At 42.8% G+C, this 20,491-nt stretch overlaps 1 protein-coding gene across 1 annotated transcript in view; it reads right to left on the reverse strand.

The window, feature by feature from the left end:
* Positions 1-13,914: 13,914 nt before the first annotated feature.
* Positions 13,915-20,491, reverse strand: part of EBPL (EBP like) — a gene marked incomplete at both ends in the record, with an annotated part of 35,930 nt that continues 29,353 nt past the window's right edge. The window contains 2 exons of the mRNA XM_084235954.1: positions 13,915-14,155; positions 15,374-15,512. Of these exons, the coding sequence (XP_084092080.1) occupies positions 13,915-14,155; positions 15,374-15,512 (380 nt within the window). The remainder of the gene's footprint in view (positions 14,156-15,373; positions 15,513-20,491) is intronic.

Here is a 20,491-nt window from a genome sequence, read left to right on the forward strand (position 1 = left end):
TTCAATCCCCGGCCACCAGCGAGGGTCCCACATGGTGCGCAGACCTCTCCTGCCATGCCCACTGCTCCCCTCAGCAGTGTATTTTGTCAGTCTGCCTGTTCTGTACCCCACTCTGGCTCTGGTGAATTCTCTCACCCTCCCACGCTTCTGACTGTACCCAGTGCTTGTATAAATAAATAAATCTTAAAAAAAAATTAGACAAATCCAATTTGAGGGACATACTATGAAATAACTGACCTGTATTCCTCAAATCTGTCAAGATAATGAAAGACAAGGAAAGACTGAGGAGCTATTCAGACTGGAGACAACTAAGAAGACTCAACAACTAAATGTAATGTGGGAGCCTGGAAAAATAAAATGATATTATTGGAAAACTAGTGAAATCCAAAGTCTGTAATTTAATTAACTAGTACTGTACTAAATTTAATTTTTTTAGTTTTGATCAGTGAACTGTCATTAGGATGTTAGTATTAGGGGAAGTTAATAGATAAAGGCATTAGATAGAACTCCATAATGATTTTAAAACTTTTCTGTAAATCTAAATAAAATTATTTCAAAATAAAAAGTAAAAAGAAAAAATTCTGAAGGAAAATTATTTCCGATCAAGAATATAAGACATTTTCAGACATGCAAGAACTCCTGCACCCTTTATGAAGAAGCTACTAGTAGCCGTGCTCCCTCAAGAGAATAAATCCAGGGCCTCCCCTGGTGGCACAGGCGGTTGAGGGCTGCGCTGTGAAGCTGTCCGCAGCCTCTGCAGCACCGGTTCGATCCCTGCCAGCTGGAGAGGGTCCCACATGGCACAGCAGACCTCTCCTGTCTCGCCCACGGCTCCCCTCAGCAGTGTATTTCGTCAGTCTGCCTATTCTGTTCCCCGCTCTGTCACTGGTGAATCCTCTCATCCTCCCGTGCATCTGGCCTGTACCCTGGTTCTTGTATAAATAAATAAATCTTTTTTTTTTTTTAAAGTGAATAAACCCAGATGAAGACCTTGGAGTCCAGGCAACATGGAATTCAACACTAGAGGGAAGCAAAGGAATTTCCAGAACAGCAGCTATGCAGAGGATTCCAGAGGAAGCAGAATGTATGTGTACAGAAGACTAATGGTTGCTAGAAGAATGTCTCAAACCAATTAACCAACCTTATCTATTTGATATCAGTGATGTTATCCATTTTGATAGTTTAGGGTTGCAGCATTGATCAGTATGTAAAAGACCAAGCAAATAGATAATAGACCCCAAAAAACTACCAAAAAACACAATTATTTGCTTTGGGAAAACAAAAGGTTGTTGGGCCTCCCTGAAGGTGCAGGTGGTTGAGCACTGCACTGTGAAGCTGTCCGTAGCCTCTGCAGCGCGGGTTTAATCCCAGTCAGCTGGCCAGAATCCCACATGGCAAAGCAGACCTCTCCTGTCTAGCCCACTGCTCCTCTCAGCAGTGTATTTCAGTCAGTCTGCCTGTTCTGTTCCCCACTCTGTCTCTGGTGAATCCTCTCACCCTCCCACGCCTGTATCTCGGTTCTTGTATGAAAATAAATAAATCTTTAAAAAAAAAAAAGGAAATGCATAAATAAATAAAATGCACTGAAAGGAAATGCAATCATAGTATATTAATCTCTCTGTTGAACACTTTTTACATCATCATAATAATGCAAATACTACATACTTCTTTAGCCAAAACATCTATGGGGAGATGGGAGGAAAGAAATATATTTGTATGGGCAGAGGATGAGGAAGAGAATGTAAGAAAGTTAAAGTTTCCAAAGTAGGAAGAGAAAGGTTAGTTCTTTTTTTTTAAAAGATTTATTTATTTTTATACAAGAATTGGGGTACGGGCCAGAGATGCGAAGGGCGGGGGTGAGAGGATTCACCAGAGACAGAGCAGGGAACAGAACAGGCAGACAGACCGAAGTACACTGCTGAGGGGAGCAGTGGGCGAGACAGGAGAGGTCTGTCCTGCCATGTGGGTTTCTCCCTGGCGGGCCAGGAATCGAACTCGTGCTGCAGTGGCTGTGGATTGCTTCATAGGTTGCGTCTTAACCCTTGCACCATCAGGGAGGCCCGAGAAAGGTTATTTCTAAAGTGGGAAAATCTAGAAACACCACCACAAGCGGAGGGGTGGAGGTGGAGGGGGGTTGGCAGGGGGTAAGGTGCAGAAGTAAAGAAAATGTCAGAAGACACACAGCTGAAACAGTTGCTTTTGAATAGACTAGGGGTGAGTAGGGATGAGGCAGGTGACTATTGTCTTCCATTATAAGCTTCTATTTTTATTTCATTTCTTAAACCAGATACCTGCAATCTTTTTTTTTTTTAATGAAAGACTACATTTTAAATATTAAATGAGTGAAGAACAACCAAAATATCATGGATAACCATGCTTACTCAGTTAATTTAGGTGGATAAAGCCAGTTAATTGCAGGCCCAAGTCAGGGTCTCAGGCTTGTCTGCTTAGTATTCCTGTTCAGATTCTTGAGTAAAGCTCATCTTTACCTGGCTGAACCCAGCGGTTGTGATCTCCATTATGGTCTCCTTGGCATCCATTTGTCAGAGCACTAAGGCTCACCACCTTCAGCCATGTAAGAGTTCTTTGGTTGTCACACTGCACCCCTGCACTTCTGGGCAGCCCACTAGGCATGTCTGCTGCCTGCTTCCTCCTCACTGGGGTTCCCTGGATCCTTCTGGATGGTCTCCTAGTTCTCCGTCATCAGGGATCCTAAGAGCATTGGAGAAGCATGTTGCTGGGGAAAACAACCTCTAAGAAACAAGTCTTCCCTTTCTATTTCTGCACCCTCTGGGTGTTGATCCGAGTGGGACAGTGAAGGTGGTTGTGACAGATATGAAGACACGGGACATCCTTTCTTCCCTGCTGCCCTCGAATGACCCAGTTAATAGGCAAAGTGGAACATGGGAGAAAGCCAGGGCTGAACGGGATTAGGACCGGGGAGCTGGGCCTGCTGGGCTGACTCGTGATGTGATGACCTCAGGTTCACTTTCGGGAGGGATCAGTGTCCAAGGAGACGACACCGAGGGTAGTGCAGCCCTGAGGCAAGGCAGCTGACAGCTCTCATGCGGTGATTGAGACATGCTCTGGCCGGTGCTTCCAAGGTGGGCTCCGTGAAACACTAGTTATAAAGGATGTGGAGAGATGTTGACTTGAAAAGAGGATTCCCTGGTCTCACAAGCTTGGCAAATGGTGGGCTCAGTGGAATTAAACAGGGTTCTCCTCTGCAGGCATCTCAGAACCTTACTGTGATGATGGGAATTGTCAATCTCTGAGGTATGGCAGACGGGGATATGATTCAGTGTTTGATCACAACCATGAAACCCTTTCTATCCAGAACACAACGATGGACAAATGAACTACTGACAACACTTTCCAGCTGGCCGTGAGCTGGCGGCATGTCTGCTGTGTGGAAGAAATGGGACCTGTTTCCTGGTATGTTGTCACCTTTGCCACCACCCCAAGCTCCTCTCCATTAGCTATGTCTTTCAGAGGTTCAGGGTCAGTGGCAAATGAACTGAGGCTTGACAGAGATTCTGCCCCATGGGAAACTGAAGTGCTAAGTAAACAAAGACAAGCAGGCAGAGGTGCAATGATAAGGTATCTAGGTGCCTAGCAGGGGGACTGGGACCCAGTGAACCCACAGATCTATGGTATGTTGACAGCCCCATGCAAAGCCAAGGGCAAACCTACAGCAGCCCCTCACTACCATCTGGAGACCTCGAGGCTCAGAGACTTCAAGGCATGTCTTGGCAGGCTTGGCTCTGTAGATGGAAGGGACATCAAAAGGAGGCCAACCCTGGGGATTCAGCCCAGCTGGTTTGGGACAACTTCCAGGCATAGCCACCCCCAACTCCTTCACTGAAGGATCTTGGTCTTTATTCCCCATTTCTCTAGTCTCTAGTGCTGCTGACACAACCACCCCCAGGTGCTAACGAAGATCCCTCTGCCCAGAAGCACAAACCTTGCCAAGAGTAAGGAATCACAAAAGCAGCTCAAATCCAGTCTCAGATGGTCCAACTGACAGTTTCTGGGCACACAGGCTTTGGAAGTTTTACCTTTTAGTCTCTCTGAGATGCCCGAACAGAAGCCCCAGGTTTCAGCTAGTTGTTGTGGTCTGCACCTGAGCACCCTGAGATGTTCAAAAGTTGGTGTTGAGATTGTCTCTCCCATAAAGGCAGTGGCGATATTTATTTGGGGCCTGGATCATGAACTACCTCAAAGTCAAATAAATGTGAGCTCTTATTTGGATCAAAAGATCTTAGTGAGTGTTTAATGCGTGTTCATCTTCAAAACGGTATGTGCCAAGTACCACAATTCTCAGTTTCTGGGAAAGGAGAATGAGGAGTTAAAAACCTTCCCCTGAACCCCACCACTCATGAGAGGCAGAGTGGATTCTAACTCAGCTGCGCTTGGTGGCAAAGCAGGGACAGCCGGGCTTCAGATTCCACTGGGTGTGTTTAGTGGCATTGGGCAGATCATTTGCCTTTCTTCTTGCTAGGCTTTTCTTCCATGGAAGGAAGAAGATAATCTCTGTCCACAGAGCACTGGGATCATGTGAGGATCGGACAATACAATGAATAGGAAAGCACTACAGTGAAATGAACACAAAGGCAAGGAAGGCGCTGTTAACATTCACTTCTTTTCCTAGATATCCAACTTGGCATCCCAAAGCCATCATTTTCTCTGACTCGTGCTTACAAAATGACAAGAGGAAAAAAGAAGACAGAGGATGTACAGTGTGGTTTTAAAGTGCCCCCCTCCTTATATCTTCTGAGAGCCCACAGGGGGCAGGGAAGAGACCCCACAGTAGGGAAACTTTGAATAAAGGATCCAGACACTAAAAATACTCCAGCCACCTGCCGCCCAGGGGGGCACTAAAGCACTGGTCTTGAGTCCCCTCTAGGCCAATCATATTCCAGGGGACAGAGGCCAGGCCCCTAATATGTCCACAGGCAGCTGACACAGCCCGACTGGTTAAGTTCATTTCTTCCCAACCCGGCAGCTCTTAGTAGCTGTTCTCTGCTCAGGAGTAGGTGCGCTGGGAGGAAAGTGTCTCCAGGAAGCAGGGGCAAAGTTGAAGTGCTCTGGGACCAGAGGTGCTAACTGGGTACAGGGTAATGGCAAGAAGGGTGTCACGAGGAGGGAGGGGCTTCCCAGGGAAAAGCAGAGTTTCCTGTGGTGACAGATACAAAATAAGGTCTCATCTCATCAAAATCCACAGAGCAGCCTGTTACCCCAGGGCCACCAGGTGTCACTGTTACAGTGAGCATGAATTCTGTGGTCAGATCTCACATCAGGCACTGAATTTATGGCGAGACAGTTCAAACCAGGGCATTCACAGATGCACTGTGAGGGCTATTTTGTGCTTCCCCTCCTTAGTAATTAAATGCCACCCTCAGGTATTTAAATTAATCTGACTTGCAAAATATAACCAAGAAACACCAAAATGTGTTCACCTTTACTCTCAACAAGATATTTTTTGAATCAAAATGCTTATTTGTTACTAAAATACAGATATACTTTGAGGGGAACAAGAAAAAGTATGTCTCTGTTACATCGCTCAATTTTGAAAAAGTGGGGATCCCTGAGAGTGGGATCCTTGTTATTCACTCTCCCGAAAACTCACTGCCTTCCAGGTTAATTGCTGTCATGTGACAGTATGACAACCAGTGAAAATACTAACAAGACACTACAAAACACAAATGCAAACAATGAAATTGAAATACTCCTTGAGGACAGTGAATAGACCCAGATGATCAGAAATGTGCTTAGATTGTTAAAAAAAAAAAAGTCCACAAAAATGAATCATTTTCATAATTTGTAGACACCTGGGAATATGTCTAATACTTTTGGATTAGAAAGAACACTTATTATTGAACATGGTCCCAGCTTTCCAAAAAGCTGTGTCGCCTAGGGCAGGTGATCTCACCCCTCTGAGCCTCAGTCTCCTATGCAAACAGGACCTTTCCAAGGGCCCTTTTAATAAGCAATTGGAGGATTCTGTGGCCTTTCTAAGCCCCTGGGCAGCTGTTAAGGTAGGCGTCAAAAACAACAATGCAGAGTTCAGGACCACTTAAGTGGCACAGATGAGGGCTGCACCAATTCAGAGTCTTTCCCTTTACTCCAGGGAACGGAGGGAGGGGCTCGGCAAGGGAGGGGAATAAACACACAGGACATAACACTGGAGCATGCTCAGCGTACTTGATCCCCCCTTGAAGTGTTGGCAGGTGGCCAAATATTTTAAGATGTCAACTGAATCTAGGTCAACATAAGCATCTAAGGAACCTGGTTTCCAAAAATAAATGATAACGGCACCCACCAACCTCTGTAAGTGCATGAATTTCTCAGGAGTGGCGGCATGTCCTGTAATACTCTCCTCAGTTGGTTTACATGTATAACTGCTGCTTCGTAGATAAAAAATTTAGGGCAAGGGAGGGAGAGGAAGTGGTGGTAAAAACCTTTCTTCAAATGTTAAAATCTCCCCAAAATGTTAACACATGTACAGAAAAGAGCTTGAGATGTCAAAACTAAATTTGTAGTAGTGGTTCTCTCTGATGATACAAGGGACAATTATTTTTTTCTTTTTGTTCATCTGAAATTCCCATTTTTCAGCAATAAATGTGTATCAATTGTGTGATTCATTTTTAATGCAAATCACTCAAGAAGGTATAGCTCTAACCATTATCAGTTATTAACTCCTTAATGTCAGTTCATGAATGTAATTTGCTTTTCACAATGAAGTAGTGGTAAGAAATGGACTTTGAGGGGAGGGATTGGGGTCAGAATGAGGGGGCTGCAATTGTATGGGGAATATAACAATAAAATTTATTAAAAAAAAAAAGAAATGGACTTTGTTAGATCTGGGATTCTATGAGGCTACTGGGCAGTGGAAAGAAGGGAGAGAAGGTGTAGAGATTCTAGAAGGGTAGTGGGTGGAGGACTGCTGAGTTCTGTCTTACTTTGTGAATATTTAATTAAAATTAAGGATAGCAAGTTAGCTTTTCATGCACGACTTTGCCCAATTAGTCTCTTATTATTTATCCTTAGACCCAAACTTCAGCTTTCATAATAAACATTTTGTGGTCATCTAGTAACCATTGCTACATTAGCCAAGCACAAAGGATCCCTCTCCAAACTTTTTGCATGTTAGTTTCCATCAATTCTTTCTCTAAGTTTAATTCTAAAGTTTCATATTAGAACCCACGGACTTCCTATAGCCCCACTGCTAGTACTTCAGGAGTTGCAGAGCTGAGATAAGGACATACAAAGAAACTTCATCATTGAGACCCTGATTTTAAGCAGGTTATGCTGATACTTGCTGCATTACCTGAAAAGGAAGAGTGTACAAAGGAAAGTCATGATGTAGAGAGATGGGATTGTAAGCAGGAATCTAGTTGCCTACAATATGAGCAATTCATGACCATTTAAATCATTATACATATTCATCAAAATATGCTCCCTATCTATGGTCAGCCCCCAGACAAAAAATACAAGAGGATGGCAGGGCTCAGGTAAATGGTCACTAAGGTCCCAAGCTAGACTTTTTTGGGTCTCCCTGGTGGCACAGGGGTTAAAGACAGCGCTATCAAGTTATCGCCAGTCACTGCAGCATGATTTCTGGCCAGCCAGGGAGCAACCCACATGGCGCAGCAGACCTCTCCTGTCTCGTCCGCTGATCCCCTTAGCAGTGTATATCAGTCAGTCTGCCTGTTCTGTTCCCTGCTCTGTCTCTGGTGAATCCTCTCACCCTCCCGCACATCTGGCCTGTACTCCAATTCTTGTATAGATAAAATAATTCTTAAAAATAAAAAAATTAAAAAAAAATAAAGTTAGGCTTTTAAAATAAATTCAAACCATCATGTCCATATAGAGATACTAAGGTTTGAAGAAGGAACTTCATTGAAGGGAGTGCCTTATTTAAATGAGTCTAAGATGAGCCTCCCCGGTGGCCCAGCAGTTGAGAGCTGGGTTGCGAAGCTGCCTGCAGCCTCTGCAGCGCTGCTTCGATCCCCGGCTGCTCCCCGGCCACCGGAGGAGGGTCCCGCATGGCGCGCAGACCTCTCCTGCCGCCCGCTGCTCCCCTCAGCAGTGTACTTCGGTCCTTCTGCCTGCTCTGCTCCCCGCTCTGGCTCTGGTGAATTCTCTCACCCTCCAGCGCTTCTGACTGTACCCAGTGTTTGTATAAATAAATAAATAAATCTTTAAAAGAAAAAAAGCTTAGAAAAAAAAAATAAATGAGTCTAAGATGCCATCAATCATAAGATGTCTCAGGACATCCCTCCCTTTAATTTTTAAAATGATAAAATCTTAAAATCTATGTAATACAGTTACCAACTCAGCTAACCTGTACCCCCCTGTGACAGGGAGAGGAGTTGTTAGACCTCCATTTGGGGACACCAGTCCTCCCAATTCACTTAGTTGTTAAGACATTTAGATCTGCTCTCACTTGGCTGCAGAGCGTGTATCTGTCCTCCAAGCTCCTGTCAGAGTCTATATAACCTTCCTTTTTCTCCCATTCGATACTGAGCAAAAATTCCTATGCTTTCAGCACGGCCTGCAATATACACAGTCCAGCCGTTTCTCTATCCTGCTACCCTTGGATGGAGTTAGATCAGCAGAGCAACCTTTGGAAACAACTAGGCAACCCTCACCGACAGGCTTTTTCAGGACCTTCCTCTGATCCGGCCTTCAGTCCACAGCAGGGACACAGAAGCAGCCCGAGGACACAGCATCCTCTTCAAGAGGAGCCATTAGTGACATTTTTCAGGGCTTCATACAGGAATTTAAAAAAAAAAAACTTAAAATTGAAGCATAACATGCAGAAAAGCACACTATTCATAAGCATATAGCCAAATGAATTATCAAAAGTTATAACTACCACACAAATGAACAAAAACAGGACATTGCCAGAATCTCAGAAACCCCTCACGACTTCTCCCCATCAACCTACCCACTCTTCCCCAAAGGCGACTTCTATCCCATTTCTACTACCCATTTCTAATCCCATTTCTAATAAAACCATAGTTTTATTTCATTTGAACCTTACATAAATGGAATCCTACAATACACATTTTTTTTTGGTCTGGCTTCTTTCACTTGCCATTCAGTCTGTAAAGTCATGCATGTTGTTAGAAGTAACAGTAGGCTGTTCACTTTCATTGTATAGTGTGTTTATTCCACTGTGGAATGTGTATGCTCCAATTTGATCATTTCCAGTTTGGGGTTATAATGAAGAATACTGCCACTCTAGTACACACAGCAAGCACATCTGTGAGGCACGCACAGCACTGAAGAGTCAACTTGATGATGTTCAGTTGTAATGGTTACTTCAAAAATTTCCCATTTTAAGGAAATATAGGCGAAACACTACATGACATGCACCTCAAAGACATCTTTACAGACACATCACCCAAAGCAGAGCTAGTGAAGGCAAAAATAAACAGCTGGGACTACATCAAATTAAAGAGCTTCTGCACAGCAAGAGACAATAACCAAAACAAAGAGAAACCACACCGACTGGGAGAACATTTTTGCACACAACATTAATGATAAAGGACTGATCACAAAAATCTACAAAGAGCTGATGAGACTCAACAAAAACAAAGAAAATAATCCAGTCAAAAAATGGGCAGAAGCGCTAAAAAGAAACTTCTCCAAAGAGGAAATGCAAATGGCCAACAAGCATATGAAAAATGTTCAACATCACTTGTAATCAGGGAAATGCAAATCAAAACTACAATGAGATACCATCTTACACCAATGAGAATGGCACATATTAAAAAAACTAGTAACAACAAATGTTGGCGAGGATGTGGAGAAAAAGGAACTCTCCTGCACTGCTGGTGGAAATGCAAACTGGTCCAATCACTGTGGAAAGCTGTTTGGAGATTTCTCAACCTGCTAAATATGGAGCTTCCATGTGATCCAGCAATTCCATTCATAGGTATTTACCCAAAGGTAACAGAATCATTCAGTCAAAAGGGCACCTGCCCCCTATGTTAATAGCAGCACTATTTACAATAGTTAAGCTATGGAAACAGCCCAAATGCCCAAAAGTAGATGACTGGATCAAGAAGATGTGGTACATGTACACAGTGGAATATTACTCAGCAATCAAAAAAGATAAACTCATGCAATTTGCAGCAACATGGATGGTGCCGGAAGGGATCATGCTCAGTGAAATAAGCCAGAAAGAAAAAGAAAAATACTGGATGGTATCATTCATAGCAGAAATCTAGAAAACCTAAATAAGGGACCAGGAAAAAGAATAACTATAAGAAAGAAAAAATCAAAATCAACAAACAACTATAAACCAGAGACACACTATGGGGGGTGGCGGGGAAAGGAGGGTTGGGGTTAAAATAAGGGGGGTGCAATTGTATTGGAATATAAAAATTTTTAAAAAAAGAAAAAAAAAGTTTCCCATTTTATATTCCCATGAACAGTAAAAGTTTCAGTGGCTCTACATTTTAACAACACTTGTCATTGTCAGTCTTTTGTTTTTATTCATTTTGATAAGGGTGCAGTAATAATTCATTGTGGCCTTATCATTTCCCAAATTCCCATTTTTTTGATGTTTTGTGAAGTTTTCCACATATTTGTCAAATTTGCTGTTAGAGTGTTACCTTTTTCTAATTGATCAACAGGAGTAGTCAACATTGTGGCTTCCTTTTTTACTCTCTTAATGGTGCCTTTGATAAAAGAAGTACTTAATTTTAATGTAGTCACATTTATAGGATTTTAAAAATCCTATAAATATTTTAAAGAATATATTCTTCTTTTTCTTCTTGAAGCCTTATTGTTGCCTTTCGCATTAAGGTCAACAATTCCCCTGGAACTGACTATAAGGTATGGTGTGAGGTAAGAATCAAGATTCATTTTTTCTTAGATGGACATGCAACTGATACCACTTACTGAAAAGATCATTTTTGCCCCATTGCTCTGAAGGCCCTCTCTATCATAAATCCAGTGCCCACATATGAGAACATCTGTTTCTAGACTCTCTAGTCTGCTCCACTGGTCTCTTACTATTCCTGTGCCAATAATATATCATGTTAGCATACATTGTGCAAAGATTAAAAAAGATGTAAGAATTATATAAAATAAAATATTTAAATAAAAAAATAATATATCATGTTTATTACTATAGTTTTAGACTGAGATTGGATATGTGTGGAAAAAGCTTTTATAAAGTTGTCTTAGTTTTTTGGCTTTTTGCATTTCCATAACATTTCTTAGAATCAACTTGTTATAAATTTTTTAAATGTGGAATTTTTATTGATATTACATTGAATCCATAGGTCAATTTGGGGAGAAGTGACTTTACAATATTAAGCCATCCAATCCATGAAACACGTCATATCTCTTACTTAACTTCTCTCAATAATATTTTATAGTTTTCTTCTCTGTATAGGTTTTATACATATTTTATTTTCTCCCTAAATATTAGAATGTTTTGATAGTATAGTAAATGTTATTTAAAATTTCTTACTTTGATTATTTATTGGCAACTAGTTTGTTTTTAATCTCATGAATACTGAATTTTGTTATTCACTTCTTCCCTAACTGATGTTCTATGGACTATCACCCCACTTATTAAAGTGGTCATCTCATAAATATGTTGGGAAAAGGTTAGGTTAAACAATTTAAACATGTTTCTTTATTGTGAACTTCTAAAGCTTTGAATGTGCTAATAAATTTTTTCAAACTTATTTGACTATATTTAATATTCAATAAATATCATAGTCAGGTATCATTCAGGACACAGGACAGAAAACAGAAATCACTCTAGGTGTTTTTAAGCAGCAGGACTTCACAGTTAGATTTCAGTGCTCACAAAAATCACTGGGGACTGCAGGAGCGTGTGCCTGGCTAATTTAGGAGTCATTACCAATGACCACAGAACGGTTCCTCCCCAGGAAGGCAGCACCACACTTTATTCTTTATTCTTGCTGCTCCAACCATAACTGCCTCTCAATATACCACAAAGGCAGCATTTTTTTTTAAAGAAATAGTAGAAAATGGTTTCCATGCTTCCACTTACCAGATCTCTCACGAGTGCCTCTGAAAAGTGAAGCCAATTTTTCATCCAGGACTATAGCCTAGAGCCTCTGCTGTGAGAAAGCATCTAGGAGGAGGGAATGCAGCTGAGCTATCTGGGTGACAGAATTGACCACAATTTATCAAGCGCCTGGTGGGTGGGCCAGGTACTTTTCTAGACAGAGAAAGCATCTGCGAGCTGAGTCTAATAAGAATGGCAGGTATTGGGCAAGTTAATGGGAGTACCTGTTCCCCACTTGGATAGAACTGCTGCAATCATCTCCTAAAACTAGTGCTTTATGAATCACAGTGTGGGCATGTTTCCCTCTTGGTGCTGAAGGTAAGTACCAAATTTGTGCTTTGTTTCTATCAACTACACATATTATGGCATGCATCTTACTATTTCTCTGTCAGATATTTCCCTATGTTTCTATTTCTGGTTCACTCCTTATCATAATGTACTATGCAGTTCTATAAAAACTTCAACTCTTTCTCTTTGAAAAAGGTCATATATAAATCAATCAATATGTGTGACCCCCAGTGTTCACCCGCAAGGAGCTGGCCTACTCACAAGAAACTGCTATTATCATTTTTTTGTTGGTTTCACAAATTTCATAAAGTATAAATGTAAAATAGAAGCATTCACTGCACTTCTGACTTCATTTTGCTCACTAAAAGACTAATCAGAAGATTAAAAATTGAGATATGTGTTCTTTGGAATATGAATTAACATATATATATATTTTTTAATAGAGGCATGCTTTATTTATTTGTTTGCTGGTTTGTTTGTTTGTTTTGTTTATACATGCACTGGGTACAGTCAGAAGCGCGGGAGGGTGAGAGAATTCACCAGAGCCAGAGCGGGGAGCAGAGCAGGCAGAAGGACCAAAGTACACTGCTGAGGGGAGCAGCGGGCGGCAGGAGAGGTCTGCGCGCCATGCGGGACCCTCCTCCGGTGGCTGGGGAGCAGCCGGGGATCGAACCGGCGCCGCAGAGGCCACAGACAGCTTCGCAACCCAGCGCTCAACCACTGCGCCACCGGGGAGGCCCTGAATTAACATATTGATAACATGCTCTATCTATAGTATTCCATGAGTGATTTTATTAATGGGGAATAATTAATGGTAGCCATAAAAATGTAAAAATGGGGCCTCCCCTGGTGGCGCAGGCAGTTGAGCGCCACGCTGTGAAGCTGTCCGCAGCCTCTGCAGTGCCAGTTCGATCCCGGCTGGCCAGCGAGGGTCCCACATGGCATGGCAGACCTCTCCTGTCATACCTGCTGCTCCCCTCAGCAGTGTATTTCGCCCATCTGACTGTTCTGTTCCCTACTCTCTCTCTGGTGAGTCCTCTCACCCTCCCCGCGCGTCTGGCCTGTACCCCGGTTCTTGTGTAAATTAATAAATAAATAAGAATGGCAGGTATTGGGCAAGTTAATGGGAGTACCTGTTCCCCACTTGGATAGAACTGCTGCAATCAGTAAAAAGGACAAGTTAAAATTTTATTCTCTGTTGACATTTAATTAAATTGCAAAAAAGAAACAAACAGTGAAATCTGCCACCTTACAATCTATTTGAAATAGATTTAGGAACAATTAACATAAAAAAAGTTACGTATACAACGGAATGTACAATGGAGACATGTTCTGAGAAATACATCATTTGTGACTCTGTTGCGCAAAGGTCACTGAGTGTAATTTCACACATCCAGACAGCACAGCACACTGCACACCCAGGCCGGATGGTAGGACCCATTGAACCAGCTGAGACTGAAATGTCATCAAGCGATGCATGACTATTACAGTTTGTCCGAAAAAAAACGTTGTTCATAAATGATTAGCTCATACATTAAAACAGTGTTTGTGATTTTTAAAACTCACTGAAACTTCTTCCCTGAACTGGTTACTTTGTGCTGCATTTTCTTCAGTTCTACCCATGAGTGCCACAGTAACATTCCTGGGATCAGAACCCACACGCTATTGAAAAATACCAGGTAGACCCATAAGTAGAGCCAATTGTTGGTGTTGAGGTTGGGGTTTCCCATAAGCCATTCTGGTGAGAAGGTCATCCACCCGCCATACAGTTCACACACGCACAGGGTAATCTGTAAGAAATGCCTGCCAGAGAGAAAGAAACAAGGGATGAACTGCCACCTCAGCACACTTTGGCACCCTGAATCATGACAGCTATTCTTTATTGGGCAGCATCAACATGATTTCTGAAGCTGGACCTCAGACTTCAAGTATTGCTCTCTGTGGGGCAAGTCAAGCTAATTAATGAAGACCTAGGCTTTCTTTAGAGACACAACATTGCCCTTTCCAGATCACTTGCAGAGTCAAATATACTCTTTTGGGTATCCTTTCCTCTTCTTAGAAAAATTTAGTGAGGTCAGACCTGATCCAGCAAAGAGAGACCTAGGTAGGAATCTTGTTAAGTCACAATTTCACCCCCTGTAAAGGGGGATTATAATAGTCCCTTCCTCAAATGTTGTGGAGATTAAATAAAATACATAGATAAAGTGGTGGCACATGGTAGATATTATAAATATTTGAAATAATAAACAAATGGGGAAATGTAGTAAGGCTACAACCAAGATCATGGAATCAAAGATATGTCAAAACACCAAAAAGAAATATAATTGTTCCTGCCAACGATCTTTGTAAAATTGGGTAGGGAAAGTGGATCAAGCAATTTTTGAGGTTATCATGAAACTTCATTCTGAAGCTTTAAATAAGACTTCTTCCATACAGGATGGAGGAAAACTGAATGTAATTGTGTCTACCTGACATTGTTTTAGGGACTCATCCCCAGCATAGCAATATATTTGCCCAGTTCACTTTGTCTGTAGGAAGGACAAGGAAAGTGAGGTCAGGAGAAGAGTTCCAAGTCTGACTGATGGCTGGCTAATCTGCCCCGACTCTCTGCCTTCCTTGTGTCCATCACAACCTGCAGCTGAATAGATTTCTACTTACCTTGCATGTCTAACTCAGAATTACATAAGAGAATTTATTTTACATCAAGTGAATACGAATTCTCGAGTGATGGGTGGGGAGGATAGAAACATTATCCTTTTGTTCTTTAAAATACTGGTGGCAAATTGTCCAATGCTATTAACATTGTGCTTCCCTATTCAGTGACAAAGTTGTTCTGTAATCATATTTCTAGTATTTTTTATTTTAAACTGTCTGAAATTATTCTGATGGCATCATAATCCTTATCTAATATCAATCTACTTTCATCTCTACTGTACTTTTCATAATTAGCTCCCAATGTCACTTAGGCATTGGGACAGCTATGGTTCTGCTCTTTTAGCAAGACAGGAAAGGGGCACTTACCGATAATACTTCTCTTTGACTATGGCATAAACGAGGAACAATGCCAGAGACCCATCCAGTACAACAGTCAGAATTTCCACAGACACAATGGCTGGATCAAAATAAAGCCATCTTGCATCAGCTTTGCCATATTCTTTCCCTAAAAACAAAACCCATTTTGTTATTCATCTGGCAATCACTTTTTTTAAAATTTATTTATACAAGAACTGGGGTACAGGTCAGAGGCGAGGGAGGGTGACAGAATTCACCAGAGACAGAGTGGAGAGCAGAAGAGGCAGATGGACCGAAGACACTGTTGAGGGGAGCGGCCGAAGACACTGCTGAGGAGAGCAGTGGGTGAGACAGGAGAGGTCTGCCACACCATGTGGGTTTCTCCCTGGCCGGCCGGGAATTGAACCCAGGCTGCAGAGGCTGTGGGCAGCTTCACAGCAGGTGCTCAACCCGCTGCGCCACCACCACAGGGGAGGTCTCTGGCAATCACTTTTTATGGATGTTAATGGAAGTGACCTTTTTTTTTTTCCCTTAAAGAGAAGCTGAAAAGAATCACTGTCACTCTCTCCATATTCTTCATAATGCCTCAGAAGGTAAGAGAACCCTGAGAAAAAATGCATTTGCCACCTGGTAGAAGTAAAAACAATATTGTTAAAATTTATAAAATAATTGTTTCCAAAATGTTTTCACAAATATGCTCTTTTTACTCCCACCCTTTTTATTACACGACAGATTTTCAAATTAGTTTGACAGACTCAGAATTTGCAAAGATAGTCTTTAATAATTATCTTAGCAAATGCATTTTAATTCCCTACTTCAAATTTTCAACATAAAACCTGTAAGGACAGGGCCTCCCTGATGGCGCAGACGGTTGAGTGCAGTGCTGTGCAGCTGTCTGCAGCGTCTGCAGCACGAATTTGATCCCCACGGGCTGCGGAGCAACCCACATGACACAGCAGACCTCTCCTGACTTGCCCACTGCTCCCCTCAGCAGTGTATTTCAGTCAGTCTGCCTGTTCTGCTCCCCACTCTGTCTCTGGTGAATCCTCTCACCTCCCACACCTCTAGCCTGTACCCCAGCTCTTGCATGCATAAATAAATAAATCTTTAAAAAAAAAAAACCTGTAAGGACAATTTAGATTTAGGAAAATTGTTATTAAAGAACTTTATTTTTTAAAAAAACACATATTTATTAATAGTTGAAGAGAATCTGAGCCTTGAGGGGGCAGCAGGAAGGGGGGGAAATAGAGCCTGAACTATTGGATAGACCCACAATGGACAAAGGGGGCATTTCAGTCTGCTACAGGGACGGGACTCACTAACGACAGTCACCACAAAGGCCTCAACTGTGCTCTTGGAGAGCGGAAAATCTTTCCAAACCCTATTATCAGGATTTTTTTTTCTAGAAAGTGCCGTGAGGCCAGAAGGTCTTTTTAGAGCTGAGCTGAGATCCATGTACTAAGTGAAACCTTTCCTCTCCCTCTTCCTTTTCCCTTTTCTCTCCTTCTCCCCTCCACCTCTTCCCCCCTTCTCGCTCGTCCTCCTCCCTCCCTTGCCCCCCTGTGCTTCTCTTTTTAATTTATTAAAGTAATACATGCTGGTCATAGGAGCTCACACTATTTAGAAAATGCATGAATGGTCAACAATCGGCTGTGCTATCTGATAAGTCTGAGCAGCACAAAGCTCTGATCTCATCGTAGCCAGTGTTAGGGTCCCTCTGGGCCAGGGACAAAAGGGTGCTAATGAAAGACTAGCCTGAAAGAAGAGCCGGCCAGCAAAAAGGACTAGGTATTTAATGAGATAACACGCAGACACAGGCTGAGAGGAGGCGCCGTGAAAGGCCAGACACACATGCAGGCCGGCAGGACGTGCAGCCTGTCCTTAGCATGAGCCTGCTGGCTGGCATGAACTGGATAGCAACATAATGATGAAAGCAAAAGTTTTTCCTCTAAATTTATTTTTTAATTTTTTTAAAGATTTATTTATTGATTTACCTATTGATGTATTTATTACAAGAGCTGGGGTATAGGCCAGAGGCACAGGAGGGTGAGAGGATTCGCCAGAGACAGAGCGGGGAGCAGAACAAGCAGACGACCAAAATACACTGCTGAGGGGAGCAGCGGGTGAGAGAGGAGAGGTCTGCATGCAATGTGGAAATCTCCCTGGCCTGCCAAGATTCGAACCCTCGCTGCAGAGGCTGCAGACAGCGTCTTTTCCTTTAAATTTAAACACACACGTAATACACCTGAAATCTAAGGAACTATAACAAGTAAAACGTCAATGCTTTAAGAACTAAGAGTTAGGTGGGTAATTGGGCACTCACAAAAGTAACACCATTTATTCACTTTTTTTTTTTTAATAGAGGCATGTTTTATTTATTTATTTGTTTGTTTGTTTGTTTGTTTGTTTATACATGCACTGGGTACAGTCAGAAGCGCGGGAGGGTGAGAGAATTCACCAGAGCCAGAGCGGGGAGCAGAGCAGGCAGAAGGACCGAAGTACACTGCTGAGGGGAGCAGCGGGCGGCAGGAGAGGTCTGCGAAGCCATGTGGGACCCTCCTCCGGTGGGGGAGCAGCCGGGGATCAAACCGGCGCCGCAGAGGCCGCGGGCAGCCTTGTAGCCCAGCGCTCAACCTGCTGCACCACCGGGGAGGCCCAATTTATTCACTCTTGAATTCAACTAATCTTCTGGAGCAGAGGGAGGACTCCGTGAATGCAGAGAATGCAGCAGTGACCAGGACATAAAGTGGGCCTGCTGAAGGCTCACTTTTTTTTCTAGTGGGTTCCAATCTTGCATCAGTGATGTGGGAGAGTGTGGGTCATGGAGGAAGTCGCATTTAAGTCAGAATAGGGAGCTGAGGTGGCTGCTACTTCCTTTCACCTGTTGGTGAGGGAGGGATTCCATCCTAGGATTCTGGGGATGGCTGGACTCACAATATTCGACATTGAACATGAGGTATGGATGGCAGTTTGTTAGTCACACACATTCATTCACAGCCTGGGGGAGAAGAACACTGAGCCACGAAGGGCCATGTGGGGACTGCACTTGTAAATAGTGTGAACCAGACAGGTCTGTGAGGGGCAAGTTTTGTAGTAGCAAGAGGCTGGAGTAAACCTTGGCTCCTGGGAGGATGTGATGGGCTTCCTGAATAATTCTGAGGACTGGCAGGTGCCCAGGGATATGCAGGTTCTGTACCTGGACCCTGAGACGAGGAGAGTGGTTTGCTAGGGGCTTTATACTTGGCAGTAGAATGGTGATGGGACTTGCATTTGGCCATTTGAGGCCCCCAGATTTTACCAGCTATCAAGGCACACATAACACTGGATCTTAATTTCAGGTTAGCACTGGAGAGGAAGGAGGGGGAGGCAACATTTCAAAGCAGACCCTGCTGTTGGCCAAGCACAGCAAGCTTCAGGCCTCTCCGCCTCTACTGCTTCATTCTGACCATCCTTTTACTGGTCACACCCCTAAAGAGCAAAAGGGCAAATGGGCAAACAGCCTGGATAGCCTGATGCTGTGGTCATGATCATTTATTTCATAGGCAGACGTAGGCAGAAGTTTAGAAGGACAGATGTACACTAAGGACCGGAGGTTTCTATGACCAGCACCACGGCTGTGCTCTCTACCACAGAGCAGAGACAAGGACATGATAAGGGGCCACAAAGAATCTTCTTCATCAAGCTCAAATCAGGCTCCTCTGGGCTCTCTTCTCAACGAAAATGAAACTTGGACTCTGTCCTCAGTCCAATTAGTCCAGTTTTAGCAAGAATCCTACCAAGTCACTTTAGTAAAAACCCCTCATTCTTGGTATCTGATCACTCTTTTCAGCACTCCAAGTTTTATTGAGATGTAACTGACATATAGCAGTATAACACTGAAGGTATAACAGTGTAACAGCATAATGACTTGATGGATATATATTGTGTGCTGAGTACCCTAGTAAGTTTAGTTAAGATTCATCATCTCATATAGATAAAAAATGTCTTCTCCTTGGGATGAGAATTTTTAGGATTTACTCTCTTGACAATTTTCAAAATCTCCATGTAGCGATGTTAACTACAGTCATGATGTTGTGTATCACATCCCCAGTACTTATTTATCTTAATACTTAATTTATCTTAAGTTAGTACTTTCCCCCTTCTTTTATCTAATTCTCCCACTCCCACTTCCAGTAACCATAAATCTCACCTTTTTTCTAAGAGTTTAGGTTGATTATATTTTTAGATTCCACATATACAATTTTATGGTATTTGTCTTGCCCTGTCTGACTTATTTCACTTTGCATGACGCCCTCAGGCTTCATCTATATTGTCATAAATGGAAGGATTTCTTTCCTTTCTATGACTGAACAATATTCTACCACATATATATATTCATGACACTTAATGTGTTGGTGGACAGTGTCTATGACAGCGGTCCCAACAGGCTATCCCGTAGAGCCTGGGTGTGACTACACTCTGACACTGACACGGGATGAAATTGCCTAATGATGCATTTCTCACAATTAAGATGTGTCCCTAATGAAGCATCAGTGTACATATGCCATGTTTTCTTCACCCATTCATCCATCAGTGGATATTTAGGCTGCTTCCAAGTCCCAGCTATTGTAAATAATGCTGCTATGAACCCTGTGGGACATATGGGTCTGTATGTTGGTGGTTTCATATTCTGTGGATAGATGCCCAAGCGTGGGATTGCTGGGTCACATGGTATTTCCATTTTTAACTTTAAAAAAAAATTTTTTTTTTATAGAGGCATGTTTTATTTATTTATTTGTTTGTTTGTTTGTTTGTTTATACAAGCACTGGGTACAGTCAGAAGTGCGGGAGGGTGAGAGAATTCACCAGAGCGGGGAGCAGAGCAGGCAGAAGGACCGAAGTACACTGCTGAGGGGAGCAGCGGGCGGCAGGAGAGGTCTGCACGCCATGTGGGACCCTCCTCCGGTGGCCGGGGAGCAGCTGGGGATCGAACCAGCGCCGCAGAGGCCGCAGGCAGCTTCGCAACCCAGCGCTCAACCGCTGTGCCACCGGGGAGGTCCCATTTTTAACTTTTTAAGGTAAATCCGGGTAGCTTTCCATAATGGTTGCACCAGTTCACATTCCCAGCAACAGTGCAATGAATTCCTC

This window comes from Talpa europaea, assembly GCF_964194135.1.
Source record: "Talpa europaea genome assembly, chromosome: 6".
Taxonomy (NCBI): Eukaryota; Metazoa; Chordata; class Mammalia; order Eulipotyphla; family Talpidae; genus Talpa; species Talpa europaea.